Source organism: Leguminivora glycinivorella, chromosome 16, assembly GCF_023078275.1.
Source record: "Leguminivora glycinivorella isolate SPB_JAAS2020 chromosome 16, LegGlyc_1.1, whole genome shotgun sequence".
NCBI classification, from domain to species: Eukaryota; Metazoa; Arthropoda; class Insecta; order Lepidoptera; family Tortricidae; genus Leguminivora; species Leguminivora glycinivorella.
In genome coordinates, this window is record NC_062986.1 from 16,120,729 (window position 1) to 16,142,685 (window position 21,957).

At 37.4% G+C, this 21,957-nt stretch overlaps 4 protein-coding genes across 5 annotated transcripts; 1 reads left to right on the forward strand and 3 right to left on the reverse strand.

Moving 5' to 3' along the window:
• Nucleotides 1-9,104: 9,104 nt before the first annotated feature.
• LOC125234583 (cyclin-dependent kinases regulatory subunit) lies at nucleotides 9,105-12,422 on the reverse strand. Its single transcript, XM_048140879.1, has 3 exons — nucleotides 12,179-12,422; nucleotides 11,081-11,208; nucleotides 9,105-10,456 (listed from the first exon to the last, which is right to left on the reverse strand). The coding sequence occupies exons 1-3, from the start codon at nucleotides 12,232-12,234 to the stop codon at nucleotides 10,401-10,403; spliced, it is 240 nt and encodes a 79-aa protein (XP_047996836.1). The 5' UTR covers nucleotides 12,235-12,422; the 3' UTR covers nucleotides 9,105-10,400.
• A 2,067-nt stretch (nucleotides 12,423-14,489) lies between these two features.
• Nucleotides 14,490-20,086, reverse strand: LOC125234606 (zinc finger protein 891-like). 2 transcript variants are annotated; one of them, XM_048140928.1, is made up of 5 exons: nucleotides 19,901-20,086; nucleotides 16,535-16,926; nucleotides 16,099-16,216; nucleotides 15,296-15,453; nucleotides 14,490-14,848 (listed from the first exon to the last, which is right to left on the reverse strand). In XM_048140928.1, exons 1-5 carry the CDS (start codon nucleotides 20,012-20,014, stop codon nucleotides 14,569-14,571), a joined length of 1,062 nt encoding a protein of 353 aa, XP_047996885.1. In that variant the 5' UTR covers nucleotides 20,015-20,086; the 3' UTR covers nucleotides 14,490-14,568. The 2 variants fall into 2 exon arrangements, with proteins under 2 accessions (XP_047996885.1, XP_047996886.1); XM_048140929.1 differs by lacking the exon at nucleotides 19,901-20,086 and having other exon boundaries at nucleotides 16,519-16,589.
• A 173-nt stretch (nucleotides 20,087-20,259) lies between these two features.
• LOC125234777 (glutathione S-transferase 1-like) lies at nucleotides 20,260-21,353 on the forward strand. The gene is made up of 3 exons (XM_048141173.1): nucleotides 20,260-20,784; nucleotides 20,865-21,032; nucleotides 21,116-21,353. The coding sequence occupies exons 1-3, from the start codon at nucleotides 20,419-20,421 to the stop codon at nucleotides 21,251-21,253; spliced, it is 672 nt and encodes a 223-aa protein (XP_047997130.1). The 5' UTR covers nucleotides 20,260-20,418; the 3' UTR covers nucleotides 21,254-21,353.
• LOC125234778 (methyltransferase N6AMT1-like) lies at nucleotides 21,251-21,956 on the reverse strand. Its single transcript, XM_048141174.1, has one exon. The coding sequence runs from the start codon at nucleotides 21,954-21,956 to the stop codon at nucleotides 21,336-21,338; it is 621 nt and encodes a 206-aa protein (XP_047997131.1). The 3' UTR covers nucleotides 21,251-21,335.
• Nucleotide 21,957: the final 1 nt, after the last annotated feature.

Consider the following 21,957-nt stretch of genomic DNA (forward strand, 5'->3'; position numbering starts at 1 on the left):
CTGTCATTATAGTCAAAAATAGATGATGCATATTATACATCACTATGCATTTAAGGGTTAATGGCCACTACGTGCATACATTGCGTACATTTTTAGGGTTCCGTACCAAACAGGTATAAAAGGAACCCTCAGTGCGTTTTCACATTATCCGACACGATATCGGATGGATTTCAAAAGCAAAAATCAAAGATGGCGGCTTAAATCTATGGGATATCGGTCCTACATCCGATATCGGATCGGATAATGTGAAAACGCACTTATAGTGCTACTCTGTCCGTCTGTCTGTCATTTTCATTATTATAAACTGATCGGCGATTGACCCTAGTCACACCCTGATGGAAAGTGAAGTCAGTCTAGAGCTCACCGATTCGAGTACGTAATAGCTTATTCACTCTTGCTTTAAAGAGACCGAGGTCGTATTTTTCAGGGAACACAGATGGCGGGAACTAGTGATGTGCAATTTGCGGAAAGTTTCCAAAAAAATCTTAAATTTCTTGAAAAATTCACGAAATTTTCACGAAAAATAAAGGGAATTTAAATTTATGAAATGGAGAGTTACCATCCATTACATACAAAGCATGGAAAGTTTCCGAAGTTTTCCTATGTGAAAATTTCAGAATATTGGAAACTTTCCGTCGGCACATCACTAGTGGGAGCGCATTCCATTCCTTTGCAACGTTAATATTATGACTTACGATACAACACTAAATTCTCGCGTTTTGGACGAATATTTAAATTCACTTACAGGTGCGGTCAATATATCAAATAGGGATGTAGACAAAGTCCCAAAAACGACTATATTGATTACATTAAAGTTTTGGATACATATTTTTGTCACTGTGTTCGCATTTAATTTAAATTTCTTGACTGTATAACGCGATTTATTAACATTATTTTACATATGAAATAAAACTATGGAAACGGATTATATCGCGTCTAATGAATTTACAATTCATCCCGACGTTTCGAACACTTTACAGTAAGGTCCGACCGAGATCTCGGTCTCGGTCTCGGTCTCGGCATTCTCGGCCGAAAATCGGGCCGAGATCTCGGTCTCGGTTCTCGGCCAAAATGGGCCGAGATTCTCGGCAAAACCGAGACTGTGATTTTGAATTTATTGCGCACTCGCGTCCGGTTTTTAGCTTTCAGTTTGTTACATCGCCCGTTTGGTATCCCGATTTTAGTGATTTTGGTAGGGTCTTTATCGACATTTTAAGTCAAAAACAAACAAATACCTAGGTATAATTCATGAAAGAGTGTAAAATATTTACGACAACTTTATGTGTGTGGAAGACAACGACGACGCTAAAAATCAAAGCAGCAGGTTAGAATAATACCTACCTTACATGATAGAAATGGCGAATTACGGAATATCGGACGAAATTTTGAGCTTTGTGGATGCTGTTTTGAGTTTTTTTAATGAGTATGGGTTTTTCATAGTCATGTTTATGATATACATACATACATACAATTTTGGAAATAATCGCTATCAAAAAAAAATAGTTCGTGTTCCTTAACTTTGAATCATGTACCTAAAAATACGTCAAAATCAAAGTAAAGCTTAGTAAAGACTTTCAAGTAAAACCTGGAAAACTATCCGTAGAAAACACGATTCGACAACCTGTTTTATGATTTCTTGCAAAGAGTCACAAAAAATCAGGGTATTAAACGCGCGTGTAAAACCTCTGAAATTGCATGCCTCTATAGGCTATGGCAACTGCTTACTACCGGGCGAGCCGTATAGTTGTTTTTGTCACTGACGTAGTCTATTTTGCTACGGTAGATAGGTAAGGAGCGCGGGTAGGTTTGGGTAGTTACGGAACCAAACACTAAGCAGGACCCAACATACTCTTGGTTTCCTGGTTAATAGGCGAATTTCGATTATGAAAACATTTTTTTGTAAAAATAGCATATTTTTTTACTGTTTTACAAATTCTCGGTCTCGGTCTCGGTCTCGGCCGAGAATCAAATTGAATCTCGGTCTCGGTCTCGTTCTCGGCCGAGACAAAAATATCGTTCTCGGTCGGACCTTACTTTACAGCATTCGTGGTCAACGGGTGACGGGGATGAATTGTAAATTCATTAGACGCGATATAATCCGTCTCCATAGTTTTATTTCATGAGTAAGTATTGTAGTAACCGAAGACAATATTATTTTACTTGACCGAAAAAGGGAACATAATATTAATAAGTCTCTAATCTTTTCCGTTAAATTCGACACGTCGCTAGTTTCATTATCACGAACCACCCTGTATATCACTTTTAGTTAAATTCGCAAAAAAAAAACTTTTATCATTTTCATACATAATAAATAAATTTATTAGTGTGAGAGACCCTTAAGAATAAAATTCAAGTGCACATGACAAAACAAATAACATTAGGAATTGTTAAAGGCTGTCACACACGTGTTCAGTAATTATCTTTATTTTTTTAATAACTCGATAACCGTAAGAGTTAAGACGCTAGTTTCTTAGAGAAAATAATTATATTTGATCTAAAGAACCTTCTCTTAAAGTTAACGGAATTTAATAAAAACAGGTTGTATAAATAAATAATATATGGAATTCAATTCACTTGCATATAACCCTGTGAATGCTCGTTCCTTGGTAGTGTAAGAGAGACTAGGGAAAACTTTCAGACGTTAGCGCCTCCACCATGTAAGAGAGACGGCCTATTGATGAAGGGCATCCATACATTTAAACCACACTTTGACTCAATATCTTTTTATATTTTTAGGAGCTAAAATAACAAGCGTTCACTCTCAATCGCTGCTTCTATCTGAATGCCCCGTCAAGTGTTCGTTCTCCTTGACGTTTTTCTATTATTCCAAATAGGCTAGTTTCCTGTACTTAAAATAAAATATTTTATGCAGTGCACGAAATAAAGTACCACATAATTAGTAGAAAAATATGGAAAGTGGTTTTGTTTAAACATAATTTTTATTTAATAAGTCACAGAGAAAGATATAAAGTAAATGAATTGACCGTGACGTCACTCCTCAGTATTTCATAGTCATTCCATATTAGCAAAACGTTTTGACAGTTCTTAAAAAGAAGCTGATTTGACTAGTAGGAAACTAGCCTATTCAAATCGGGGACTGCCAGTCAGCGAACATCAAAATGCTGTAAAAGGTTTCATTCCGTATATGAAACCTCTTACAGTAGCGCGCTACGCATGCTACGCTGCGTAGAGGCCTACGAGTCCTACGCCTTCGTAGCCTTGAAGGCAGGTATGAACTTGCGAAGGCGAAAGGGGACGACTGCCATGAAACCGCTTTTCCATAAAAACGTACTTTCTGGTTTCCATTTTGAATAATTTACATACATACATACATACAATCACGCCTGTATCCCATAAAGGGGTAGGCAGAGCACATGAACTACTCAAGTTTCAGTGCCACTCTTGGCAAAAAGGGGTTGAAAGGAAATAAAAATTGTGACATTGCAGTGACAGGTTGCCAGCCTCTCGCCTACGCCACAATTTAACCCATATCCCACAGTCGACTTCTACGACACCCACGGGAAGAAAGGGGGTGGTGAAATTCTTAACCCGTCACCACACGGGTATAACATGAGTAACATGACGTTTTGGGTTAAAGAAACGATACTTTTGGTATTATATCAAAAACGAATGTTTGGCGCACGAAATGTGGAATTGTGTGTGTGTGTTGTGGTTTGGAATGTTTGGTGTTTTATTGTTTTATAATGTGTTGTATGTTGTTTATCACGAATAAATGATTGATTTATGATTTATGATTTATGAAATAATTAAGTTTATTATACAGTGCGTGAAGTTTAAAGGGTTCTTCGAATTTTAGGGCCAATTGCATCAACCACATTTGACAGACATCATCGTCACGCAGCAGACGACTATGGAACTTCCCATACAATAAAATTTAACGAACTTTATCCGATACGATATCGTATGTAGGACCGATATCCAATACATTTAAGCCGCCATCTTTGATTTCTGCGTTTGAAATCCTTCCTACATCCGATATCGGATCGGATAATGTAAAAACGTACCTACTTAGGCGGGTGACCTCACAGACACGTCAAAAACATTTAAAAAACGTTATAAAAACATTTAAAAAAACGTATATTATAATTCTAAATAGGTGTACATATCCAATGTCACACGTCCTCGCGTTAACAGCGTTGATCAGATCGTACATTCATAATAATTAGCACTAATTACAGCGACCTTACTCAACGAGGCACATCCGTAAATGCCTAATCTGTCCAATGTCGACCTAATATAGCGCTATCCGCTTCCTAAAATGTAGAATTCGCGTGCAATCAGCATTTTGGTGAACGGACGCGGACACTGTCTATTTTTACAAGGTTTCATTTAAACCAACACGTCAAAAAAATAGGTACTTTTATCGCAAGCTGTATTTCTAACCCCCGACGCAAAAACGACGGGGTGTTATAAGTTTAACGTGTCTATGTGTCTGTATGTCTGTCTTTAGCTTGCGAACGGATGAACCGATTTAAATTTAGTTTTTTTGTTTGAAAGCTCAATTAGTCGGGAGTGTTCTTTGCCATGTTTCATGAAAATCCGTCCACTATGGCGGGGGTTTTTCCAAAATGTAAACTTTGTGGTTTGGTTATTCTTTCCACATTGTACATCCTGGGCGACGGAGCTTCGCTCGGAGTTCTATTTCTATTTTATTATATTATAATTATAATGTGTTTTTAGATGTTCTATCATATTTTGCGATTATTAATGCGAAAGAAAAACGGTTGAAAACTAAAGCTAAGCTAGACAAATTTTTCACCCCCGAAAACCCCCCAGCCCCCCACACAACAAATTTCTGCGAAATCTGAGTTGTACCTATCCGAGATCGCCGTTAGTGCGTTTTCACATTATCCGATCCGATATCGGATGTCGGACCGATATCCCATACATTACAGGCGCCATCTTGGATTTTTTCTATTGAAATCCTTCCGACATCCGATATCGGATCGGATAATGTGAAAACGGTCTTATACCTATATAAATATATACTAGAATGGCTCATTTAAAGGTATTAGATGGTGAGAATAACAACTATGGAGAGTGCGTCATTTTTTTTATTATTATAAGAAAAGAAACTTACTTACAGTAAAGTTTTAAACTTAACTTGGCAGAAAACTTAAATTGAACTTGCAAGATTCGATCCGTACAAACATAACTAAGTTTTTATATACATCGCAAACTAGCTTTAGAAAAAGTTTAATGTTATACAGGATGTAAGTATTTTGCTGGCGAGCCAGTGAGGACACATGACACATGCCGTGCTGCTACGAGAAAACAGTCTTAGAAGACTTACTCGATTTCAAAGTAGGTTTTTTTTATTCTTTACTGATCCACGATTGACCCTAATAACGCCTGATGGAAAATGAAGACAGTCTAAGATGGAGCTCACCTTCATAATGAAGATTGGAGTTGGAAAAAGTATACCGATTGAGAGGATAATTTCATTTTTTATAAAACTAGTCCTTTAGAGTTATAATATAACCAAAATTTGAAAACGAAACGATTTTTTCGATTTTTCATAAAGTTGCGTTCGGCGCTCGAAGACGCAAACTTGGATTATTCATTAGGCCAACATCATAAACAAGCCTGCAAAAAAAATCGGAACTACCGGATTTGACGCATACTGCCCCATACTTTCAGGCGACAATGTGACTGTATTATAAATAATTTGAATTTAGCGCCTCTTTCTACCAAAGTGTGTGTGTTTTTGAGTATACAACTCTGCACTCTGGTTGAATGAAGGTTGAGAGAGGCGATGGCTGAGATACGCGCCATACTCGTGAACAGGTGCTGTTTGTGAAGACCAGTCTGTTTCAGCTAAATAAGGGCTATACTGTACTATACTATATCTACTTGTGACTTTCATTTTGAGTAAGAATACATTGCCGCACTTTGTTCGGTTAATTGTTTGTTTATTTTCTTTCTGATCTTGGAGACCATATAAGCTACCTAAGAAAAAAAATTAGATTAAGTATATTTTCACCACACCAACTGGTAAAGGCTTTCTTTGCTATTCGAAAACAAATAGCAAAATTGCATTTTATCCACAAGGGGGCAAAGTAATTTCATACAAATTTTAACTCGATGTCTTAATCTGGCTGCTAGATTTTACCTATAAATGATGATTTTGAATCATAAATATTGAATAAATCGATGGATTTCATTTATTTTGATGTTTTATAGTCAGAGTATTTTGTTCGTGTTGGTGTGGTGAAAAATGTTGTGTTTCACTCGGTGGCAAAGTTTGTTTAACCTTCGTGCCTTGATACCCTCGCGACGCTCAAGATTCCACTTTTTGAACCACTCGCTACGCTCGCGGTTCAATATTGGAATCTTTCGCTTGCTCGGGTATCAATATTGGCACGTGCGGTTAAACAACTACTTTGCCCCCTTGTAAAACAAATAACTATTATTATCTTTAGTTGTGATATCTAGAATTTTTTACAACTTAGTTGTTCTTATTTTTTGTATCAGTTTGTTTTTTTTTTTCACCATGTTTAATTTTTAATTTAAAGTAGTTTTTAAATTTTGTTGAATCCATATTATTTATTGTAATGTTGACATGTAAAAGTGCCCCTGTGGCCTACTTACCTACTAAATAAATGTTTTTGATTTTTGATTTTGGACCAAATACAACTACAACTATGACTTGACTCCTATATCCCCTAGGTGGGGCAGAGGGCGTCCACAGTGCGCCGCCACCTCGATCGGTCTTGAGCTTCGTGCTTCAATTCGCTCCAAGTCTTTCCAATAGCCTTAGCCTCTGCAATAATAGTCCGTCGCCAAGTTTGCTTTGGACGGCAACTTTTTCTTTTTCCTTGGGGGTTCCAGTCTAAGGCTTCCCTCGGTATATGGTTTAGACCCCTTCGGAGTGTGTGCCCAATCCAACTCCATTTCCGGCGCTTAATCTGCTGGTCGATCGGGGTTTCATTGCAGAGTCTCCACAGGTGTACATTGGATATTTTCTCGGGCCAGTATAACTATAAAGTCAATTAAGTCATTTTTGTCACTAGAAAAGAGCTTTAATTAATTCCGCCAACAAAGTTTAGGAAGGCACGCTCTTTATGAAGAAAGTTGGCCGGAGTGAGACCTACGTTTTTCAAATTGACCGCCTTTTATTAGTGACAAGATTTGTTTGACCGTCTATAGTTGTCATTGGCCTAAAGGACTGGCTTCCAAGCCAGATATTTAAAAAAAAAACACTATCTGTCAACTCTCTGTCAACTAAACGTCATTTACTGTCATGTCATTTCACCCATGTTCATTCAATGCATTCATTGGTTTCTATTTTCATTCGTGTTATTGTTTACCGGGAAATGTGTTACATGAGCTTTTTGTCAAGTTTAGTATAAAACAATAATGCTTTAAGCAGTGTGGGCTATATATATGGACTTCTGTTCACTTGTATTAGTTTACAACTATGGCGTCACGAAAACATTGGGGCGAATTCGAAGACGAGGACCGCGATGAATCTATATTACAAAATGTGAACTTCAACCCGATTATAGAGCTTGGTATGCAGAACATTCCAGAGATCCCCATCTCCGTAAAATCGTCCCCAATCGAGCTGCCGAAACCGAACCTTATCACGCACACAATACTGCTACACTCGTACTCCAGACAACTCTCGGCAATATTAGAGCAAACAGAAAATGCTGTCTTTGAAGGCGCTCGACTTGACCCCATGAGTCTGCCTACAATGCCACCAGAACCACCGCTACAAATAGAACATGCTGCCACACCACCTATTAATTTTCTCGAAAAAGAATACTGCGACTTCTCCCTCGGCAAAAGCCCTGTCATTCTTCCGTTTACTCCAGAAAGCCACCAAAGAGCATTGCGGCAATGTGCAGCCATCGCTTTAGGGCACATTGGTGTGTCAACTTGTACCAACACAGCAGTGTATGCTTTAGCAGACGCATTGGACTTCTACATGACAAATATGTGCAAGCTGATGAGGACTGTTGCGGACAGAGAGGCCAGTGGCTTGAAATCTGGCTTTCCTGATGTTATTCAAAAGGTGTTTGCCGACCTAAATGTTGGACATCTTGGGGAATTTTATGAAAATAGAGTTGTGAAATACCATGAAAAGGTTAAAAACCATTGTATAAAACTCAGATCTCAATGTGAAGCTCTAGCTGTCGGTGACATTGCCCCTCAGTTAAAGTTAGAAGAAGTTCCTGAACTACATTTTCCTGCAGCTCTAGATGGGGCGTTCACTCCATCTTTGGAGCCAGGGTTCCAAATGCTGCATAGTTTAGAGCAAGAGCAGCTGCAAGGATTGGACCTTCTAGACACAGTGTCCACCGATGACATAAAAGTGGAAACCATGGAGTTCTCTCAGCCTGATGCCACAGTCAAATTATTATCATTATCACCTAGTGCTAAGAAAAAGAGGAAATAAATTTTATTTCAGCATTTTGCTTTGTTTTATTGTTATGTAATTATGATAGAAACCTTCAGACAATTCAATTTTAATATGCTACTTTATAAAAAAATTGGGTTTGACACAGAGAACAGTCTCCACAGATTTCCTATAACCACAAAATTAAAATTTTGAAAAACCCCCAACCGTGACATAGTAAACCAATGATCAGGGAGCGTACTTTTCATGCCGATGACATTAATCTGACGTCACTCTCCGTATAGGATGATCCCAAATAGTTTTATTGTAAATTATTAATCATTAGTCGTCATAACTTAAAATGATTGATGACTAATGATTAATAATTAACAATAAAACAATAATTTGTGATCACCCTATATGGAGCGTGACGTCAAATTGATGTCATCGGCACGAAAAGTACGCTCCCTGCCAATGATCATGAAACATGGCTAAGAACACCCCCGACTAAGTCAGCTTTTAAACAAAAACTTTTTAAATCTAATTCGGTTCATCCGTTCGGGAGCTACGATGCCACAGACAGACACGTCAAATTTATAACACCCCGTCGTTTTTGCGTCGGGGGTTAATAAAAAGAGAAAAATAATTGGCATTTATTCTTTTTATATTTTGAGGAACTGCATCACTGACAAACTCGTAGGATAGGATGGGATTTTTTCAGGGTTTAATGAAAGAATCCTTTGTAACATAGCACCAAATAATTTATGTATCAAATGAAATGAACCAGTCACTGATTTACAATTCAATCCAATAATAAACCTTAAGATTGACAGGAGTGATTCAATTCTTTAAACATTTATGTACAAATTCAAGAAATGTTACGTCCATACGTCAATGCTGCATATAATATTAAAATGTCAAATTTAAAATATCCAGACCACAAAATAGGTAAGTAAAATATCCATAACTTGTAGCAGAAACACTTTACTTGGACAGTCATGCTGAAATTGATGTTTGGTGTTACAACTACAGGGGTTAGCAAGTGTAGATTAGAGCCACACACAGTTATTATACCTTGGATCACAGTGCCCAGTACAGTGGCGAAAGACTATCCTTAGCAGAGTTCTCATAACAGTACCTGATACTCTGCCACGGCTACTTTCTCACCACTGTATTGGTTAGAGCTGCAAAATTACATGGAGTTCAAAATAAATTCACCTTGCACTTTTGCAGCCACTGTACATGTTGACTAGGCCTTATGAAAAACAGCTGTTAGATTACAGTGAGTGAAAACAGACTCTAAACTGAGACTGTAGTTGGCTGATTAGCTCTTCTCAAGTTTGCCGACCCCTGGTCTAGTTAATTGATTGCTCTGCTAACTACATGGGTATTTTAAATTGTAACAAGGTGACTGTTGCATGATCTAAGCTATCACAATTGTTACATCTATCACATAGTAAGTAGAAGAGCACTCGTGGTTGGTTTAATGATTCTTATTCACTAATGACTACATTAATACAAATACTTAATAATATGTGGAATGAAGATCAAGATTTTGGCCCATAACAGCAGCGGTAGCAAAACTAAATTCACTATAACTGTATTTACTATACAACCAGTTGTTATTTGGTGCATTTTCGTAATATCAGTCATAATCATATTAAAATGAATAAGCTAATTAAACTAAATAAACACGAAAAGAGCAATGCGAAGATTTCTCCACAAAATATAATTTACATTCTATAAAATAAAAAAATCAAACCAAAGATTTACTAAAAGTGTGATAACTAACTATAACTTCACTAAATCCTATTTATGTTAAAATAGTCAAAGGTACCACTTTCTACAAGGTCAAGATTTGCTGGTAGTTGCTAAATAATTTTATTTTAAGAAGAAATCTACTCATTGCTGTTGGTGCTAAAATACTTAGTCACTGTCTTTTAGGAAATAGAAACCTATTAGTAATTTTATACCTGTTATGGGCAAATTGAATACTATTAACTAAACTCATGCACAAGCAAACCACAAAAGTCTGTCACTTCTTTTCTGGAGGGGTGGTCTTTTTGCGGCGGAACAGCAAGATATGAGGCTCTGAAAAAAAGCAATTACATTTTTAAATATTGGTGATATAACACATTTTTATCAATTGTGGTTAAGGACAACACAAAAAATATAATCTTCTTTTCCTGTTTAGTTGTACTAAATATTCTGACAATTTGATTTTTTTATGTTTAGCAAATCTAAAGGACATAATAAGTATATTATATAACTTAAAACATATGTATGTTAGTAACATAAAATGAAACATCACATCATAATCAAACAACATACAGATGTAGTGCGAAAAGGGTTTCCTTCGGAAACATTTGTATTTGTCATGCTAGTTCAGTCAATGTCAGTCTTGTACTGACATTGACTTAAATAGCATGACACGTTCGTATGTTTCCGTAACAATACGAAGGCAAATCTTTTTGCACTACATCTGTACACTGTATATACTGGAACAAAATGTTCTACAACTCCGTATAGTACAAAACAGGAGTGTTGACTAAATATAGAAAATTCTAGAAATGTTTTCATTATGAACTATGGAACATGGATAATTTTAACTTTTTCCCACTTTTTTTTCAAAAGATTGGACGCGAGAATAAATTATAACATCCACCTTACATTTCATAGGTAAAAATAATAACTCCATAATTAAATTATTCTTACCGGGCTGGTGCGTCATGTAGTGAACCCATCCATGACTTTGCTGTACTCCAATCCCGCGCCATTCTTGTTCTGACATCAAGTGATTCTTGGGAACTAGTTTCACCATTTCCTTTGGTAACACCACATGCCTAGAACAGAAGACAGAATGGTTAATCATGGAAAGTGGTTGGGGTGTAGGAAAGGGTGGCCGTACCTGGGACTTAGAAAAATTTTGACCAAAATTTTTTTTATTTATTTTCCATTGTAATCATATTTTATATGTCGAAAAAACCATATTATTTCAAATAAACTTTTTTCTACGAGCCACCATTACGAAGTTATCACAGTATGAAGGGCGCAGGACTTAGAAAAAATTTGATGTATGTGGTGTCATTATGACACTTAAATTTAACCAAAATAGTTTCAAATTTTGTAACGGGGCCCCAGAGTAAGGTTAGGTTAGGTTGGTTAGGTTTCTTCCAAAATGCGCGAAGCGCATAACCACCCAGAATAGAAGCCCCCGCGCAGCGGGGGCTTCGTCGACCCTGTCACGGAATTTACTATCGGGTTCTATTGACAATTTTCCGATAGATTACAATCTGACTAGTAAAATTATAATCTAACGGTTTTTACAATCTTGCGGTGACATATATTTCATCCAAAATAGGTGTTATAATGACACCGTTCAGCGTGAAAATTTTCTAAGTGTTGAAATTTATAAAACTTTGTGTCGCTATATTTCGGCCATTTCTCAATTTAGAGAAAAAAAGTTCCAGTAAAAGATGCTCATTTTTACATATTCTTTAATGTTCTGATCAAAAAAGTAGTAAAAACGAGCAAAAAAAAAAAATTAAAATTTTTCTAAGTCCTATATATGGGCCACCCTTTGCTACACTCTGACCGACATTAGAACCATATTAATAGAATAAACAAAATAATAATAATAAATTCAAACATTTTAAATAGTAATATTTGAATTCTAAATAGCTTCAAGGGCTGATGATAGATAAAATTAATTCTCTACAAGGTTAAGGATAACAAAACCATTAAATCAAATATCATTACTGTTATTAGAGGATGTAAATGATTTAATAATATATATCTTTAATGTTTATTTACCTGTACTCATGCTCCTCGTCGTAATATTTGTCCGAATAGTAAATATCTCTTGACATAGTGAAATTTCAAACGATCTCAATTTTCTATCGAAATCCAAACTCTTATCCGGTAGGCACTTTGAACAATACAGTAAAATAACAAATATTTCCAATTTATGCAGCGATTTTCCGTTTGAGAATCTTGCAAACAAAGAATTCAGAGAAACAACTCGAACAATCACACCGCTGAATACAAAATTCGTCAGAGAAGCGTTTAACGAATTTGAAATTCGAAATCTCCAATGTTGCCAGTTATGGAGTGCGCGTGCGTTGTCTTTTTTTGTCTTGGCAAGCCCACAAGTCGTATTTTTATTTTTATAAATTTAATATTAATTGATTTATTATGGTAAATAATATGTTAATAGTGAATTGATTATTCTTTTTTAATAAATGGACTTGTAATATTCATTATTTGCAGCTCCTTGCAGCTCCCTTCCTCAACGATGATTCAATTCAATGCGATTACTGCATTCGATAATAAAGTCATAATCATCGATTCGATTGTTCGATCGATATCCGTGAATAGGATCTTTTTTTACACCTTGCAATTGTTATGATGTACAACGGTCAACTCTACCAAATATTGGCACTAAAAAAGGTGCGAAATTCAAATTTTCACACTTCTTTCTGCGTATAGAATCCACACTCGCGCTTGCAGCATCGCGCCTCGATACGCGCGCAAGTGTGAAGGGCGCTTTGCAAGTTCGCGCTTCGCGCCTACTTTGACGCGGGCCGAAAAACCGACAAAAAGCGGGGAACTCGGCGCGAAGCCGCGAACTTTCTGCGTATCGAATCCACACTCGCGTTCACGGCATCGCGCCGCAATATGCGCGCGAGTGTGGAAAGACCGGACGGCGCTCAAGGCTCCACATTACACAGTGTTATTGCTCATGTGTGGAATGAAAATATTAATTATATTATATTTGGAGGCTATATTTTACGGGTTGACAACAAAAACAAATGGAAAAACAGCTAAGGCACGCCTCAGACAGTCTTAATAATTCATAATCTTAGGCTTCCCACAGACAGTCTTAAAAATTCATAATCTTAAAAAAAACTTGTATGCAATCTGACAGTTCAAATCTGTCAGTGTCAGTTTGAACTGTCAGATTGCATACAATTTTTTTTTAAGATTATGAATTTTTAAGACTGTCTGTGGGAAGCCTATATCCAATATGATGGCATTGATGGCATAGATAATTTAGGGACCGGCCACACTTAAGAGACGCATGTCCTGAGGTGCGGAACGGACGTCCGCGCCACGCCGCCTGAATCTTATACTTTTAAACGAGCAATTCTTGTATATTTATTTATATATACCGACGATCTCGGAAACCGCTCTAACGATTTCGCTGAAATTTGTTATGTGGGGGTTTTCGGGGGTAAAAAATCGATCTAGCGTAGCCTTAGATCCCGGAAAACGCGAATTTTCGAGTTTTCATGAGTTTTTCTTTCGCGTTAGTAAACGTAAAATATGGTCGTTAATTTCGCCGCGCGCGCATCGATTCCGCTTAGCTCAGTTGTACGAGGCCGGTCTAATGTACGCAGATAGATCGTAGGTGTCAGGGTTTCGAATCCCGGCCAGAAATTAAGTTTTTGTTTTTTGTCTTTTTTTTGTTTTTGTATTTATAAGAGTTTTTTTATATCTAAAGACGTGATATATTAAAATAGAACCGTTGCCCAGATATTGTAATGTAATTCAAAAAACGTCTCCTCAGTACATTTTGTATAGGAAGGACGTAAGACGCGCCCCAGGTGGCGTGGCGTGCACCGCGCCGCCTGCGGGCGCGTCTTACGTCCTTCCTATACAAAATGTACTGAGAAGACGTTTTTTGAATTACATTCAGGTGGCGTGGCGGAGACGTCCGTTGCGCGCCGCAAGAGTGTGAATGGGAGCTTAAACTTAAACTCGATCAGCTGATGCTATTCCGCCATCTTGGCGAGAATAGAAAAGCGAAACCACTGTGAAGTTGTGCGAGTCTGCAGCGATCCAGCGATACGTCGCGCGTCGCGCCGCGAAGTCGCGTCGTGATTCGCGCGCATAGTCTGGAGCGGGCTTATGGGAATTAAAGCCTTGGCCCCTACATTTTCAATACATTTTTCAGCAGTTCTCAAAAAGTTTGTACGAAAATTAAGGAAAAAGATAAATTTGTTTTTATTATTCCTATTTTGTTACCAAGATTATTTCTCGCTATAGTCCCCAAGCTAGGGCAATGCGAATTGGGGACTTAACATAGAAGAACATTTTTATGGGTGCAATAAGAATGAAAAAGAACTTTGATAACACTTTATTACTTAAGCAAATAAGACAACTCGTGGCAAAATATACAACGTATCACACACACTCTCAAATCAAGTCTTCCGCTTCTCGTGCGTCTTCCTATGCCGATCTAAATCCGACTTTTGCGCAAACTTGTGCATACATTTATCGCAAGCATACGGTTTGTCCCCTTTATGCTGGTGTCTTATGTGTCGACTGAGGTTGGCCGCGCGCCCGAAACGCGTGCCGCAAGTGGAACAAACGTGAGGCTTTTCTTTCGTGTGGGAGAGGATGTGCTGCTTGAGTTCGCTGCGGGTGATGAAAGCACGGGAGCAGACGTCACACTCGAAGTTTGTTTCACCGGTGTGACGGCTGTAATGTTAAAAATTCTATGTAATAATAGTGTGTTGAGAAAATGACAAATTGTATAAACTAGACGAGGGATCGGCAAAATGGCCATGTCATCGTAAACCTTGTCGGAATAGGCTAAAGCTGCTAAATGACCGCACCGTACCAAGGTTATCCACATACTATCCTGTAAGTGGGAGCGAGAAAGAGCTATTTCTTTCTCGCTCTCACCTACGTGAAAAAAGCCCAAGGTCACCGTAAGGTGCGATCGTTAGCTTAATTTAAAGCACTGACAGATGTCAGACAGTGCTTGAGACTTTTACATTATCGCGCAAAACAACTAACTATACATTTATATTATAAATATGGCTATTGTTTTAATATGCTTTCAATCTTGTATATATACGTCCAGTTAAATAAGTTAAGCAAGCTATAAGATAAATAAAATAATCTTGTTTAAATTCAACTCACCGTATATGGTACTGCAAATGCCCCAACGTCCGGAACCTTCGGGGGCAGAGCGTGCATACATAAGGCACTTGGCCGGTGTGTTTCCGTTTATGAGCCAGTAGGCTCGAGGAGTGGGCGAACTGCACTCCACATATAGTGCACTCTAGAGGTTTCTCTCCCTGGAAAGGAAATAGAGCATGCCGTTATTAATTTACCCAACGGCTCGTTGCTATCAAAATATTACATCTTTAGACCCTCAAAAAAAAGGGACCGAGCTGAAAACCAACGCTGGACACCAGTCTTAAATATGATGAGCTTGGTACAAAAAAAAATCCTAGTATGTAATAGAATGAATATAATCTCTTCTCTAGACAGGGTCGTAGCCAGAATTTTATTTAAAGCAGGGCACCAGTCATACATAATCATTAATCACAGGTAGATTGTAGTGTGCAATAATGTAGTTTATGTAGTGCTACATTACATTATTAAAAGAAATGGTGATTCTTAAGGTAGGCCGATGAGGTTTTAATCTCTGAGTTAATCTTTTAAAGAGTGCTCAGTTTTTAATGAGTATTAATAAATTATTATTTTTCTGCTTAGCAATAGAAACGGAAAATATAGATGGCCTCAGTCAATCTGTGTAAAAATGCCCTATAATATTTATTTATTTATTTATAGATAGGCCATTTCAGTTTACAATGATACATAAAAGGTATTTAGCAATAGGAAATTAATATGTATTCATCCTAGATAGCAACTAAAGTACAAACCAGTGGTGTAACATAATAAATATTAAAAAAAAAAACAGTAGAAAACTTTATTACTGTGTGTTTCCGCATATGAACTTTCAGGTTTTCTGGCTGTGAGAAGCTCTTACCACAGTTGGCGCATGAATATGGCTTTTCACCTGTATGTATGCGAATATGCATTTTTAATCTGTATCTGAAAATAAAAATGTAATTACAATTTAACATGTTGTTTTATTTTTTGTTAACATATTTCCTGTAGAGATATTTTAAAGATTCTCTAAAAGACACTTCGAACAAACTAAATTATCTTCATAGAAAATATTTTGATTTGTTTTTTTTGGTAATAACATTATTGTAAACTAAAATAAATGTCATATACAAATAAAAAATTAATAAGGCCTCCAAGTGTCTAACAAGGCCAACATTTATTTCAGTTTAAAAATTGTTTTTTTTTTTATTTTATTTTTTTTACAAATTAATTAAATGAAGACAGACAATCAGTTACACCAACTTTGAAGATAAAACTTTTCCACAAGTGAAACATTGCTCTTTCTGAACTTTTCTTCTTGTTTTTTCATTCTTTATGACCAACTGCAACTCGTCTTTTGTTTGCAAGTTTTCTACACTCTCACATATTGGAGAATTCTCAATGCATACATCTTCTTCCACAACTTTATGACTTATTGTTTCTTCTAAGTTTTCTTTATTGTCTTGTGAAGCATTATTTTTATTATTATCTGTGTCTGCACAGTATTCATTAAACCCTAAATAAACAGTTTCCTTCTTCACTTTTCTGAGTTTGACATCAACTTTTTCGCATTGTTGTATGAAAAGTAAACAGCTATGCAGTTGTAATAAACATTTAAAGCACACTTTGTCAGGCAAGCCGTCATCTGGATATATCTGTAAAAAATATACCTTGCTTACAATCTGCCTACTTTACGGAACCAAAACATTTATACAAAGGTAAGACTGTACTAGGTACTCGCTAAACTCATAAAATAAAATAAATAAAATAAAATGCATTTATTTCAGACAAACAAGGGTTTGCAAGATCCGGCGATTTTTCGGATCCGGATATTTCGGATCTTAAGATTTGCCGGATCCGGATATCCGGATATTTCGGATAAAACGGATCCGTGTAGAAAAGGTCACTTTTTATAGGGGTTTTGTCAAATCAAAGCTGCTGTTACCGAAATAAAATAATTTAAACTCTCAAAACGACATAAATATAGTCTATTATTGCTTCATTAACTTTTAGACGAACTTTTAACATACAATTGTGTCGTTTAGCTTCGAAATCGCGTAAATCGATTCGGTTTTAAGGATGATTATACAAAAAAAGGAGAATGGATTTACCCGAGTTTGAAGTTAAGCGACACAATTAATGTCACTCCCATTGTACAGGTACAGCATATAACATTAAACAGTAGGCCAATATTTTTGTTTAACATACATAAGCTAATGCAGGGTAATTTAGTGTTGTTCACTAATACCTCCGTTTTACTGGGGCATCTATCCGTAACCACAGCCAATACATACATCCATGCGAAATTGTAGATGTAGGAAAAAAAATAAAATAGTACAATTTTATTGCGTTACACGTATTAGACGTGTAAAATATGTTACACATATTTAGTTATCGTGTACCATTTTCCATTGTTTTTCTGAACTTATGTGCAAAAGTCATTTGATATTTGTCAGTCGCTTTTCAGTGAAGCCCTTTAGGGCTGGCAGCGCACCTCCAATCCTTCTGGTGTTTTGGGTGTCCATAGGCGGGAGTGATCGCTTACCATCAGGCGAGGCGACCTGTCTGCTAGTTTGCCTCCCATCTTATTAAATACAAAAAAAAATGGATCTGGATTCAGCTTATAAAATAATTACGTATATAATTATATCAATTATTTCCATGATCTCTAATTCATCACTAAGCTTAAAAACATCCATGGCAATCGTTTCTGCTTTATAGAAAATTAATAATTTATCGTTATTCCTGCGGGATGCATCCAGTTAGAAACGAAAGCAGTTTTAAAAACAATGGTTTACTGTTAATTTTATTTAGTTTGTTAACATATAGTTTTATGGGTTCATCGCATGGCGTAATGTACCAAACCTAACCTAGCTTGATATTCTGGAGTATTTGAATTAAATAAATTGTGAATAAACATTTTAGGCGACAAAATACACGAAATAATTCATAAATTTAATTCGAAAATTATTTCTGGCGTGGATAGATACCCATCTTTAACGGATCCGTATTATCCGTTTTATCCGGATCCTATGAGACCTCGGATCCGGATCTCAAATTCAACGGATATCCGGATAATTCGGATATCCGGATATCCGGATCTCAAACCCTAAGTATAACTTAACCTAAAACATAAAACTATGGTTAACTTAAAAATAATCTTAAATAACTAACTTAGGTACTAGAGATAAGTGGAGAGAGGACCAGTGCTTGATGAGGCCACTGTCCCATCTCTCAGCAACTACGCTCAGGAGGCTGTGGCGGCTATCGCGCACCCTGCGCAGCGTCGCGGCGCAGCGCTTACGCAGCGTCGCATGGAACCCGTCCACATGCGCGTCCGCGAACATGCCGGACGCGCTGCAATGCCGCGGCAGCCGCAACAACACCCTGAACGCGTCATTATATTGTACGCGCATGGCGTTAAACGTCCTTTGCGTGTACCGAGTCCACAGGCTGCAGGTGTACAGCGATGTACAGAAAGCTCGAAATAATGTGATTTTCACTTGCGCTGTACACCTGCTAAACCTGCGAGCTATCATGTTGGCCCTGACGGCCAACGCTCTCCTCTCCCTCTCAATGTTCGCGTCATCACGGAAATCGTCGGTTACCAAGTGCCCAAGGTATTTAAATGATGAAACCCTTTTCAGCTGCATGCCATTCAAACGAATGGGTGGGATGTGTGATGGGCACTTGCTTCCCGCTTTGAACACCATAAATTCACTTTTGGTCACATTATATTTAAGGTAATGCGCACGGGCATATACCTCACACCTCTCAATAAGCAATCTCAGACCGCCAATCGATGGGCTCAACAGTACCATGTCATCGGCATAGCTAATGTTATTGAAACAAACCCGATCTATATGACAACCGACACGTGTACTGCTGAGCTCACCAATCAGGGCATCGATATACAAATTAAAAAGCTTAGGTGAGGTTAGCCCCCCCTGCCGCACCCCGCACTCCAGACCATACTCGTCCGACAACTCACTACCCCAGCGAATACAATTTCGCTGGCCACCATACCAACACCTGAATATGCGCGTAAGTTCCATAGGAAAATGCACTTCGTCAAGCTTCTTCCACAATAAATCATAGTTAACAAGATCGAAGGCTTTGGATAGATCGAGGAAACACGCATATACAGCTAGGTGTCTTTCTTCGTGTGTAGTACTCAACAGCTTGCTTTAGACAGATGATGGCACTTTCGGTGGATAAACCAGGTCGAAAGCCGAACTGAGCATCATGTAACATTACACATTTGTCCAATTGTACATTGAGCAAGCCGTCGAGCACCCTAGCCACTATTGTCGCTAACGATATAGGCCTATAGTTAGCCTTATTGGATATGTCACCCGTTTTATTTTTGACAATAGGCACTACAATGGTTTTGGTCAAATCAGATGGCAAGTACGAGTGACATATACAAAGGTTAAAGAACATTGCCAGTATGCGGGGCAGGTGAGGTCCAGCAAACAGCAGATGCTCGACACTTAAGTGATCGTGACCGGGCGACTTTCCCCTTTTCATATCTTTTATTATTTTTCTTACGTCATCTGCAGTGAAATGGACTTGAAAGTCACTCCCCTCCGATACCCCAAAATCGCGCAGCCGCTCATAATTACTTACTTTTACATTAGCTAAAGACATTATTTTGGTTGATATCATAACTTCGCCTTGTTTTTCGTATATATTAGTAACCGCTCCAGTATCTAAGCACAGCCTACACTGATTTAAAACCATTTTATACTAAAAATAAAACAACAACTTTTATTATATTTCCTAATTAAAACAATAGATAAATTAAGAAATAAAATAAATAATTAAAGAACACAACTATTTCAACCAGTGACACTGACATTGACACATAAAAGTGACACATCATTTTTATATGGCAAGGGCGTTCAAAACCGAGTGCCGAACAGAAAAGTTCGAAAGTTCCGAAATGCTCGAAATAGTTCCTAAACATTTTGCGTGATCATTGCGTGACGCACTGCACTGCGTTTGTGACGTGGAACCGAAACTTTTTGATTAGTTTTTTACGTAGCTTATCAACTTTATCATTCGTAGTCATTACTTATATAAACTACGTTACGTATATAACTAAAAACTTTATACATATATTGTTTTTTTTATACTTCAACATCATGTCTTCAGAATCTGCTGTGAAACTTTATCACTTTCCATTGAGCGGCCCATCCCGTGGAGCCCTTCTAGCTGCCAGAGCATTAGGTGTTCCAGTAGAAATCCAGATTGTAAACTTGTTCCAAAAAGAGCAGCTTAAGGAGGAGTTTTTGAAGATAAACCCTCAACATTGTGTACCAACTCTAAAAGATGACGATCTCGTAATTTGGGAGAGCCGAGCCATTGCTTGTTATCTTGCAGACAAATACGGTAAAGATGAAGACGACGCCCTTTCTCTTTATCCAAAAGACTTAAAACACCGCGCTCTTGTAAATCAAAGGTTGTACTTTGACGCCTCAAGTTTGTACGTGAAAATTAGAGCAATTTGCGTAAGTTTACATTTTATTAACTATGCAAATCAATGTTTCCAACAAAAGTTACGTTTTGTGATTAATTGATCTATTTTTAGTTTCCCATCTTGTTCTTGGGCGAGACAGAAATTAAGGAGCCACTGAAGAATGACCTTAATTCATCACTCGAGTTTCTGAATGGATTCTTAGAAAACAGCAAGTGGGTCGCCGGACACAACCTGACTATAGCAGACACATCCATCTATGCTTCAGTGTCAAGTATACTGGTAGGTCTATTACAAAGTCTGTAAATTTATTTATATGAAATAAACATTGAAGTACACTACCGTAACTCATGTAATTTTTTCAGGCTGTAGGGTGGGACATCTCAGCTTTCCCAAATATTCAACGCTGGATAAAAGACTGCGCTACTATACCTGGTTATGCTGAAAATGAAGAAGGTGCCAAACAGTTTGGTGAAGCAGTTAAGAAAAATCTGAAGAAGTAATATAAAATAGTCTTTATTTTACTTAACAGATTTTATCTTTATAACAAAATGAAATGTTCATCTGTTTTGTAATATACAATTGTTATTTGTAAAACTTTAATACCAATTGCTGTTCATTTCTATTTCTCCTTTTTATAACAGTTTCAGATTTAAATCCATTCTTGGACATAATACTGATCACTTCTTGTGGAATGTTTTCTTCTATAAGCAATAGGTAGAATGTGCCATTAGGAGCCAATTTCTTTGGTATCAAATCCAAAAGCCGGTCAGTCACTTCTCGTCCATTGACGCCTCCTGCCCAGCTAGCAGTGATGTCCGTGCCTCCACACTCATCAGAGTCAGTCACAACGTAAGGTGGATTAAAAATAATTACATCAAACTTCTCATCCAGGAATGCACTACATAAATTCATATTGACTGCATCCAAGGACACCTTATTGTGTTCAGCTGTGCTCTTGGAAATAACACATGCCTTGAAATTAACATCAGTGCACAAACAAACAGTTTCCGGAAAGGCCATACCAAGAGCGGTGATAATTACACCACTTCCAGATCCAACTTCTAAGCAAAAAGTTGGTTTCTTTGCTTTTAAATAATTAAGGTCTTTTTCTAAGGCATCTATAAGTAGGAAACTGTCTTCAGCTGGCTCATACACATGGTCAAATTCAGCCTTGTCAATGTGGTTCTGGTATGGAGTCTCCATG

Excerpts from the sequence above, each read along its gene's own strand:
- LOC125234583 (XM_048140879.1), bottom strand. The coding sequence starts at position 12,234 with ATGTCAAGAGATATTTACTATTCGGACAAATATTACGACGAGGAGCAT. Across the intron at positions 11,209-12,178 it reads GACGAGGAGCATGAGTACAG|GCATGTGGTGTTACCAAAGG; the intron begins GTAAATAAACAT and ends CTTCTGTTCTAG. Across the intron at positions 10,457-11,080 it reads CTACATGACGCACCAGCCCG|AGCCTCATATCTTGCTGTTC; the intron begins GTAAGAATAATT and ends GCTTTTTTTCAG.
- LOC125234606 (XM_048140928.1), bottom strand. The coding sequence starts at position 20,014 with ATGGTTTTAAATCAGTGTAGGCTGTGCTTAGATACTGGAGCGGTTACT. Across the intron at positions 16,927-19,900 it reads TGTCTTTAGCTAATGTAAAA|ATATATCCAGATGACGGCTT; the intron begins GTAAGTAATTAT and ends TATTTTTTACAG. Across the intron at positions 15,454-16,098 it reads TTCATATGCGGAAACACACA|GGAGAGAAACCTCTAGAGTG; the intron begins GTAATAAAGTTT and ends TTTCCTTTCCAG.
- LOC125234777 (XM_048141173.1), top strand. The coding sequence starts at position 20,419 with ATGTCTTCAGAATCTGCTGTGAAACTTTATCACTTTCCATTGAGCGGC. Across the intron at positions 20,785-20,864 it reads TGAAAATTAGAGCAATTTGC|TTTCCCATCTTGTTCTTGGG; the intron begins GTAAGTTTACAT and ends ATCTATTTTTAG. Across the intron at positions 21,033-21,115 it reads CTTCAGTGTCAAGTATACTG|GCTGTAGGGTGGGACATCTC; the intron begins GTAGGTCTATTA and ends TAATTTTTTCAG.
- LOC125234778 (XM_048141174.1), bottom strand. The coding sequence starts at position 21,956 with ATGGAGACTCCATACCAGAACCACATTGACAAGGCTGAATTTGACCAT.